This window comes from Thermobia domestica, unplaced genomic scaffold (assembly GCF_964235325.1).
Source record: "Thermobia domestica unplaced genomic scaffold, izTheDome1.hap1.1 HAP1_SCAFFOLD_724, whole genome shotgun sequence".
Taxonomy (NCBI): Eukaryota; Metazoa; Arthropoda; class Insecta; order Zygentoma; family Lepismatidae; genus Thermobia; species Thermobia domestica.
Window position 1 is genome coordinate 5,657 of NW_027656434.1, and position 11,401 is coordinate 17,057.

Below are 11,401 nucleotides of genomic sequence, written 5' to 3' on the forward strand. Positions count from 1 at the left end.
TAAAGCACTAATTTCACTTAAACTAATTCCATCGCTTACATCAGAACCAACAACTAATGTATCTTCACAATCGTAATCACATTTTCATCATTACTATCGCAACTTGCATCCTCCTGTTCAAGCCATAATCATATCTGCTCATCGCCTGCCGCCTTCGATGTAAAGGGCCTCGAATCTGCCACATTTCAACATAAAAATATCTAAAGTAATAAACTCAAAGTCTCCAAAAACCTGGTACATTAACATATATTCTGGGTGTATTAGAACCTCAAGCGCGCAACACGACATCATTTAAAGCGTTTGTTAACACACGTGCGCACTGCACGATACTAAACACACTTCTACAGAACAAGCAGGAAGTATATTTAGAATACTATGGATAACATCACCACCTCTTCCATATCATTCTTTACTTCTTCTTCGAACACCTACTGGGGTGTGGTAGCACCCCGTTATGTGTTCCCGGGTTAAGAGCAGAATAGTATGTTCCAAGTGAAATTTGAAAATGAGTTTTAAAAGAATAACTAAATCTACGTTATTCACCTGTACACTCCTCTACTTTAATGCATTTCAAGGTCTCATCACTACGTATGTATCCGTCGTTACAAACACATCCTATTTCACATCGTGGTTGACATTTATAAGTATATCTGGTCTTGCAAGTTGGTTGACAATGGCCTTTGCATTCATCAAAATGTTCGTTGATCCCGCATACTGATCAAGGGAAGAAGAAAGGTGTATTTCATTTAAAACATCACATAATAAAGCGCACATTTATTATTTTTATAAGATTGATAGGGATACTTCTAAAATACTATCAGTATTTACGTTCGAAGCAAGTATATTATTTGTGGTTTGTTGCTAAATTCAGTATGTTGAATTTCTCATCATAAGTAATATTCCTCTACTTTAGAACACTAGTCAGACCAAAAATGCATTTGGCCAAAATACCGTTACCCTTTTAAGTTATAACTAGTAAACTATACAGCAAATTTTGAAGATATAACTTAGAAGAATATAGACATTGTTAATAAGTAATGCAAGCTCAACGTTAAAAAGAGGTAATAATTAATTTGAACAAAGTAGATAGATATCAAAATATGTTTTTATGGAAGATAACTCAGAGCACCTATAGTGAATTCTCGACTTTTGTATATATGGTTATTTCGTATCACTAAATAATGTAATAATTTTAACAGGTTCATCTGAATCGGTTTACACATGTATAATATTTTTTGCTAAATTATAAGTAAATGGGCTATTTATGACAGGATAATATTGAACCGTGTATCCATAATCGATGTATGTCAACATTTTTACCAACGTAATCTTAGACCCAGATTATGCTGACCTAGTTTGGAAAGTACTATTGGTTTGATAAGAACCCCATTATTTCTTTAACCATTCGATAGTTTACTTGCTATTTTAGATAGAATAGCTTGCTACGATGTTACTATTCATTATCCAATCTTCTATAAATTATATTTTGTCAAATTTCCTTACCTGACCTACTATACTGAATTCTGGTAAAGTTATTTTGGTAAAATATTATTAGTATATAAAAATAAGAGCACCAGCTTTGAGACGTTCATTACAATTAAGGATATTCCATGCTTTTAAGTTAAAGACATACAATAAATATGGTAGAAATGTATTTTTACCAATAATAATTCAAAAATATAATGATTTCAGTGCTTTTCCTAACAGACAAGTGAATGTCCTTTCATGATGTGAAACTAAGATATCCAAGCTATGCGAATTCAATACTCAAGATTTAAGTAGTTCATCTATTACTACTGGTTTCAATAGAAGAATAAGATCGTAGATAGAACCTGGCCTCGGATGCTGAATTCATCTAATGAAGACCTTACTAGCTACCTCTTACTGTTTTTTCTATGCTGCTAAATATTGGAACCAAACATTCTTCATTCTAGGAAAGAGGAAAAACTCTATAACTCCAGTGAGTAAGGTAGGTGTTCGAACACTAGAGTCTTCATAGCTATCAGTAACAGCTTTCGGTCAAAACTGTATAACAGGGGTCGTTGCAGTGATCTGCAATCCATTCATTTCATTTTTGCATGAGAAGCTTCTTATCACACTTTCTTGCAATTCACCAAAAACGGTGAACAAACTACTTATTTAATGTATGACCTGATGATGTCAGCTCGAACAGGAGTTGGACATTGATATCAAAGACCACAATGAGAGTGACCTCTACGTTGGATTTTTTCTTGATTTCATTTTCAATCGCCGTGGTGGAGGACTTTTCGATTTCATGGATTGCCTTTTTGTTTCAGGATTATACTAAACGAACCACATCTCATGAAAATCTTCGTTAATGAGTCCAGATCTACTTACAGAAAGATTCATTCTGTTCCTACACTCATGCTTCCGCTAGTCTTTCTGCTTCTGTGTAAGTTTTTTCGGTTTCATTCAAGCCCATATTTTGTATGTATCCAAACGACCATGCAGAATTCTTTGGACAGACTCTGTACCGATGTTTACCATGTCTGCTACCATTTGAACGCTGAGCCTGCAATCTTACTGAATAATCCCAGTGACTGTAGCCATATTTTTCATTGTTGTTGCTGCGACAGGATGAGCAGAACTTCCGCCACCTTCGACGTCCTCATGTTCCCAGCTGAAGAATATTAAGCACGTGATATCGTATTATCACTATAATCATATTTGAACAGTTTCACACACCCAGTTGGAAATTTCAAGTTAATGGCTACACAATTTTCACATTTGCTACTCTATGACAACACGTTTACACTGCTCACTTTCTTATCCTTGCTCGTAGACAAAACCCAGCTGAGAGGGAAAACTTATGTATACCATTCAGTTTTCGAAGCTTCAAACTTGATTTGTGTGTTTGCACTACCTACTTCTTAACGTATACTATTGATAGTCCTGTTGTTTTCAACTAACCCTCTTGTATATGTATAATTAGATATGTTAGATTTTTTAAATAGTTATCTTTTTTTTTTTTTTTTTTTTTTTGCAAATGCACAAGTAACAAAATGTTAAGTGGCCATCGATCAAATATGTATCTATTTCACATATGACGGTAGTAAGTGCACTAAGTATAGTTGTTTTATACGGTTCCATAAGCATGGAATTGCAAGCTAATTACAAAGAAAGGTTACAATTAGCGACGCACACACTGGTGTTATTAAATAAGGACTTAGTAAAGTTGAAAATTATGTTTTATATAAATGAGGAGTGAATTAATTCCTAACTCGACAGAATAATTTAACTGTTAGACATACTGAATGAATGATATTATACAATTGAGGAAAAATATCTTAAATAAAAAGCTAATTTACATCTAGTACGTTTTGATCTTTACCAACATACAAAACTTTCACAATGCCATACCTGGAATGTAGGAGCTTGGTAAAATATCAAAATCTTGTGCTGTACTGAAAATGGCTACCACATAGGCCGCATGAATGGATTAATTGTCCTGGTGCAATGTTTGGGATATTCCGGTCCACACATATGTATGGACATTTTCGACTAAGACCATTATGTAAACGACGGAAATCATGTAAAGAGAAGTTCTTTGTACGTGTACGTTCTTCCTCCACGTATTCGTGATGCAAATTGTCATGGCATTCAAAGAACACAATCAAAATTGAATAAATTCTGTTACACACCTGATGATCTTCTCCCTCCTTCCCGATCATTATCAGACCTTCGGAAGGTCGAGTGAAATGTAGATGTGGCACATAGATTTGTCGTATAGTGAGTAAATTTAACAATCAGTTCTACACAAACTGATGAGAATTTTCTGTAATCATTTTGTATCAAATCTACCACACTTATGTTTTATTTACTGAGTCGTTTCTTCCAGAGTATTTGCAAAAAAAATCAGATCAAATTAAAAATAAACGTCGTAACGTTTCGGAATACTAGGAATAGCCTTTAACATGTTGTTAGTAATTTTGATTCACGTATCATAGACAATTTTAGGTTTATAGCCTACCATATGTAAGTATGTTTAACAAAGGTCAAATATAACCACCCAATGGTGTAATTATTTAAATCTATATAATATCAAGTTGTGCACATTTATTATATAAGTTCTTTAAACAATATATTATGTTACAGTATTTACAGACATACCTGGCTTTTTAGCCCTGTATACGGCTTTCCTCGCAGTATTTGTGTCATGTTCTAAATGTTTACCTTTAAAAGCCAAAGGATGATGTTATATAAGAGGATACATGTACTTGTTTCATAACATAAGTTAAACTAAAAGAGCATTACTCTATAAAATTTCGTACTTTAAAAAGGAACAATCATTTGCTAAAATAAGTAAAAATAAAAAAATTGAATTTAAATTTCAACACAAATATTAGAAATTCTTAGTGATTTTTATATATCTATTGACCATTTTCAAAATAAATATGATACTGTGTGCAGTTTTCCTGTGTTACATCTCTTTTAAAATATGTAGTGGACGTAGTATGTAGTGGATAGGTACTAAACAAACTGGGAAAATGCTATATTCTACTTTTCCTTTAAGTATTTTTTACACATGAAAATATCTTTCAAATACTTCATTAGCAATGATGAAAGATAAACGTATCCACAAACATTATTTCTGAAAAAAGGATAACTCAAACGTTAAAATAAATATAAAATAAATGTGATAAATGTACAATAAATGTCAAAAGGGTAAAGTAATTCCTGTTCAAATTATAGTTTTCCACTTGTGATTTCTTTAAAACGACATTCTACTATCTATCAAAATCATTAAAATGAGCTTGAGATTTGCTCTGTATGACGACACATAGGAAGGCGATGAGCGTATAGTAATCGTATTGCTTAGATTTACAACAAAGCAAACTAATCGGATATTTTGCATTTAAGCTCAAGAATTATATTCGCAACTTCTACATATTGGCTTGGTATGTGCCTAAGATTCTGTTAGAGACAATATTAATTATTTCAGTACACTATGGTGAACAGATTGTCATATGGTTACCTAGAACAGAGAACATTCTTTATGTGTACAACTAAACTCATAGTGGTTTCTAAAGATATTTAGCGTTTTACTTCGAATAGTGTTAGAATGTCCGTGTGACCGCTCAGCGGTTATTTATTTCCGTATATAGAGGAGGAAACGATAATTGATCATTTCATATTAGGTTGCCTGTTGCACCAAAATATTCCTAATATACCATTAATTGGTGTTGTTATTGATTTCTGCAATCCAAATGAGCAAAGCAATTATATTTGAGAGGATAACGGATCTAACCTGTTATTCCAATATTACCGAATTTCAAAGTTGAGCGCATAATTATTTATATAGTTCTATGAGGCAGAAATTTATCTGTGATTACCACAGATGATGAAGAAATTTTCATTAAAGAGTAATGTTTGCACCTTATGGGATGTTTTCTATCTACATCTGAATTTGAAAAAAAAATTATAGATGCGATTACGAACATATATTACTTTGTATGGTCATTATTTGGGATGTCCTTAATAAATTGACAGGTAACAGTTATGATATGTGATATGTGGCATCCTCCGTCGATAAGGGTAGAATCTGTATTACAAAATATTACTTCTTTACAACATCTAATATATACATAAATACTGAAAATTTACTTTGAGTTCTTACCAAGAAATAAGGTGCAAAAATGAGATTAAATTTTGAGTAAAACTACACGCCTCAAATCTCACGGCACATACTAAACAACTATTTCAAAACTACAGCTTGACTACATACCCCCATTCGGCAGTTCCTTACTGATACCAAATAATATTCCCGCCATGAGAGAAAGATCTGAAAAATATAACATAGAATGTGAATGTTTCCCTACGGTTTATATAAGTAAAATATATTAGATACTCTACGTTAATAACAATCTGAAGTAAGCGGCCCTATAAACGTCTACCGATTTTACCAATTCCAGGTAGCAAATTTGCTATTTGTTCCAGAAACATAATGATTTCATACTCATATATATACACGTATATATACAGCGTGAGCACAGAAACAGTGTCTGAGTTTAAAGTGCCATATAATTAACATTTAATTGAAAAAAATGAAATGAAATATTTAAGTTTTACGTCCCACAGTTATGCTGGTTAGGCTAAAGGAGACGGTGATGATTAGAGATGAGTGAAATGGTGGAATGAAGAAAGTGGGAGGAAACGGAGAACCCCGAGAAAATCCACGAGCACGGCGTTTGTCCACCACAAAGTACACACGGCGGGAGCTGGGATCGAACCAGTGACCCGAAGCATGTGAACGTGAACGCTCTGCCACTGAGCCACCAGGCCCCCAACATTTAATTGAATATTTACATGACATCTTGTACAGAGCTCAATAAACTCAAAGTATTTTCCCATCTATCTTTTCAGTATCCTAGTTCTGACCAGGCCAGCTAGAGGGCATTAACATCGAATATGGCCTTCACCCCACAGCAACGAAGCTGGTGCGTTTTACAATTTGTTAAAACAAGCAGTTTTGTGAGAGTGCAGCGTGATTTCAAACGACAATTTAATGCTGATCCACCCACCGACAAATCTATTGTGAAGTGGCATAGAGCGTTTATTGAGATGGGGTGCATTTGTGATCGAAAAAAACATTCAGGCGACGTCCAGTCTTCGAGGAAACTGTGGAGCGCGTAAGAGAAGCATTTGTATACAGCCCACAGAAGCCTACACGTAAAGCTAGCAGAGCATTGCAGATGCCACAAACAACAGTAAGCAAGATCTTACGCAAGCGTTTGCGGTGTTACCCATACCGACTGCAGTTGGTTCAGAAGTTATACCCACAAGACAAGGTAAAGCGCCCTGAGTTCTGTGAGACTATGCAAAATTTCATGGAGGACGACGAAAACTTTCTGACGAAGATCATTTTCAGCGATGAGGCGACATTTTACTTAAGTGGAAAGGTGAATAGACACAATGTAAGGATATGGATAACCCAGAATCCTTATGCAACTGTAAATGTGGACCGTGTCTCACCGAAAATCAATGCTTTTTGTGCAGTATCCGAGCGTCGGGTGCACGATCCGTTCTTCTTTCTAGAACAAATAATTGCAGGTGAAAGTTACTTAGCATACCTACGTAATTGGTTGATTCCGCAACTTAGTAATACAGAGATAGACGACTTCGTTCTACAACAAAATGGAGCGCCGCCACACTGGCATCGTGCTGTACGCAGGTTTCTAAACGAGAACCTCCCAAACCGATGGATAGGGCGCGCCGGAGTCAATGATCAAGTTCTTTGCAAGTGGCCTCCAAGATCACCTGACCTCACTGTTTGTAACTTCTTTCTGTTGGGATTTGTGAAGGACAAAGTGTATGCACCTCCACTACCCGCAACTCTGAACGATCTCCAAGAATGCATCTGTGATGCTGTCAACTCCATACACCGGATATGCTTCACAACGTGTTGTTGGAGCTAGATTACGGCCTCGATATTTCTCGCGTTAGAAGTGGCGCGCACATCGAGTGTTTGTGCTTTCAATTATTGCTACAAAATCTTTTTGAGTTTATGTATCACTGTTCAAAATTTCAGGAAAATATTCCTTCGCATATTAAATTTACACTAATTTGAAACCTGGTACTGTTTCTGGGCTCACCCTATGTATGATAATAATAATTATTATTATTATTATCTAAACACACAAGCTATTTAAGTAGGTGTAAATTAGCTAAAGGAAAGGAAAATCGACGAAGTTTGTTGGAAGATGTAATTTCGAACACTAAAACAGGAGGTGTCATATAACAAACCTCGTTACAATCATTATTTTTTCTTTTACAGACCTCAGCAATATTTGATCTCTTTGTTTAAAACGTTATTGCTCAACTCGTACTAAATTAAAGTCAAGAATGACGTCCAATACGTAGTTTTATTGTCAATTTCGTTTAATTTTCAGCTGATTTTCTTCACCGACAAGAATTTTAGACCTCTCTAGCCCTTCGACGAATCATTGGAATTTAACAAGACAGAATTTGTTTTTTAAAGAAGCTCTTTAAAGATCGAGTGCTTGTTAGATCAACATGCTACGAAAGTGTATAGAAAACATCTAAAACATAACACAATATATCAGTTTTCTCACTTACTAAGATTAAAACGTCATGCAGAAGTGAAAGTTGACGTATTTAATCATATTATTGGTGTGAAAAATACGATTTTCTTTCTGAGCAATGTTTATTCTTTTACTTTGTTTAGTTTAAGTACTCTGCACTACTAATAAATCATTACGTAAATGCAAGCTATTTTGGTAGAATTGTTGGGAGGAAATAACTTCATCATTTCAATCAGTGATCATTTCATTCAACTCGACTGCTTTCATCCATTCGAATTAGCACTTCAACTTTTACCTTCTCATGGTTTACATTATTTAAAAGTATTTTCGCTGGATGTTAATTTATGTAGTTTTGCTGTATCTGAAGATTGGTTTTCTTTCTGAATATCTAGAACTTTTGGATTTAAGTTAGAAAGATTTCCAAGTAGAGAGTTGATTCAACACACAATCCAAACACAGATAAAGTCTACTCTAAATGCTATTGATAAACATTAAGAACGGTATTTACTTTTCCCTGACCTTTCTCTCAAAGGAAGAGTATAAGTATGATATTAATATTGACGTCAGGTACTAACCTAGAGTTCCTTCATTATATATTTCTCTTTTCATTCAGTCATTGTCTCTTTTATGTTTATTAATTGGTTTGTTTTAATTATTTTATGTTAAGTTTAATTTCTCTTGATGTGTATAAACCATGCGTGGTTTTCTTGAGAGGCAGGGCTTTTCCCAATAATTAACTCAATATAAACAGTTATTTAAAAAAGAAGTGAAAAGACAAATCTACAAGAATACACGCCATTGTGGCGTTCGAAATTATCTGAGCACAAACGGATCGCGTCGTCTTGTCTTCTTTCATAATGCTAATATTATGTTTCTTTCACATCTCAGCAATCATATACAGTTTATGACTTTGGTTAATGAATCATCAGATAATTTATCAGAATTACATAATACTCACTTCCGCTGTTATGTAGGTTCACAGCCGTCCTCGATTACTTCCTATATTAAGGACATAAGTTCCGACAGACCGAAAATAATCTCCTCATTTGATTGTTTATATCATTGCAAATGAGTGCAAGTATTTTTTGATTATTTGTATTAGTTTCACAATTATTGATTCTTAGTCATTTTTATTGATTCTTAATACGTCTCCTTCTGTCACTTCATCGCACTACTCACGTCGTTGCAGAATATTACTCATCAATTCTATCGTAATTTCAGTGTTTACAAAATCACAAGCTCTAGTAAAATAAATGTTCAATCCAATTCAAATGTTCTTCTACAGTAAAAGCAAGAAATTATTGTGCTAAAAATATCTTATATATTACATATATGAAAATTATGTTACATACATACATGTATATATACGTATATTAAATACTCTACAGTAATAAAAATCTCAAGTAAGCAGCACTATAAATGTCCCCAGATTTTAACATTTACAGCTAGTCAATTTGCTACTTGATCCAGACACATAATGATCTCATTATCATACTGGCATCATATGTATACTCGCATATATGTGTGTGTTTTCTTTTAATGTATTGAAATTAAGTAGTGTTTCATAAGAGTTTCTAAAGAAAGAACGTTACTTTTCTGCAAAGATCTTACTTTTCAACTTCCGAAAAAGTAGGTATATGATTTGGAGAAAACAGCCAGAAATTCATTTTGAAAAAAAATATGAGATAAAGAAAACACGTAGTAATGTTCACAAACTAATTATGTACACTCACTAAGAAGAGACAAAGAATTGTAGCCCTTTATTTCTTCAGTAAACGACCTTGAAGTTATGTAAACACTCATAATCCTATGAAAATCCCGAAATTTAATTCTAATATATAAAAGTCGATCACACTTTAAATGAAAGAAAATAATGTACCTGAAGCACTGGATTGATATACTTCCCATTTGAGTAACATAAAAAGACCAATTACGATTCTGACTCTCATTTCCACTGTTCTTTTACCTAAAAAAAGCATTTTGTTTATTAATTTTTTTATGGTAAGTGTACCACATCGTAACTAATTGAGTAGTGTTTGATAAATTTTAAACTCAATAACATATTCGTGAACATATTATAAGCAATTATAACGTATTGCACTAATGGTATTATATAATGCATTATAATCTATTTCATGAAAGAAATATTATGAACCTTTCAGAAACCTAATTTAATCTAATTAGCAAAATAGACAAAAACTTGAAGCGCAATTGTAATTATCTGTACTTTTCTAATACTTTTCTAATCTATACTTTTCTAAATGTGATTGTACATTACAAAAGCATATTAAAGATTCGTCTTTTTTAAAGCACAACATATACTATTTACGTAGATGTATATGAAAATAGAACCACAGATAATAAAATTTCTCTCACTATAATGTTTGATCTATATTAAATATTTTTAAAATATTTATATCTAATTATTATTTTTTTCTAATTTTCTTAATTGGAAATCTTCATAATCTCCAATATTATGCAATATTACTAAAACAAACTTATGGGTACATAACTATTCATAAGCATGCTTTCCTAAGTGAAATATACACCGAATAACAATCAACTCAACTTACGTTTCTCATTATCGTTACTTGAATAAGTGGTGTTTTCGTTTTCATTTTTCAGTATGCATATATATATATATATATATATATATATATATATATATATATATATATATATATGTGTGTGTGTGTGTGTGTGTGTGTGTGTGCAGTAACAGGAATCAAAGAATGCCTTTACATTTTCTTTAGTTTTGTAAATCAAAGAATCAAAATATAACATACTTGCCTTGGAAGGCTACATAAATATTTTCGATAATTTTATAAACAGATTGAATATAATATCTTTCTGCTTTGATTGTTTATAACAGACTCTTAATGTCATTATTATACACCAACTCTGAGGAATGATTACATACTTTTAGTATTGGAAAATAATAAAATGTTCATGCACGTTACTATAACACTCTAAATATAAATAACTTTATAAATTACGTTACCTTTTATTTGTACGTAAACAATTTAAAATATTGTACATAGAAAAAATATAAATATTATGGTTAAACTCTCAATTTCCCATTATTTAACCCCATATATATACAGAGAGACTGGTAATTCGATGCATTCCTTGCAAGGGATATTCAACAAGTACTTTGGAACAAACTGACCAATATGAACCGCGGGTCGCAAATTAATATTTTCTGAGTAATTTGCACATGTGAGAGTTCTTTGAAATTTGCCGGCTAATGAGAGGTGCGCGAGAAACCTTTACCCTGACCCACTTCCACATATCGTAGAGAGGTTTAATTTTGCATTTGTAATCCTGCCTACCTAGGT

The 11,401-nt window shown here is 33.0% G+C and overlaps 1 protein-coding gene across 1 annotated transcript; it reads right to left on the minus strand.

Moving 5' to 3' along the window:
- Nucleotides 1–543: 543 nt before the first annotated feature.
- Nucleotides 544–10,677, minus strand: LOC145677240 (inducible metalloproteinase inhibitor protein-like; the record flags this gene model as incomplete). The annotated part of the gene is given in 5 exon segments (XM_081747838.1): nucleotides 544–714; nucleotides 4,132–4,194; nucleotides 5,747–5,803; nucleotides 9,943–10,029; nucleotides 10,637–10,677. Coding segments are annotated over 4 exon segments (361 nt in total), but the record flags the coding sequence as incomplete, so codon positions are not given.
- Between the last annotated feature and the right edge of the window lie 724 nt (nucleotides 10,678–11,401).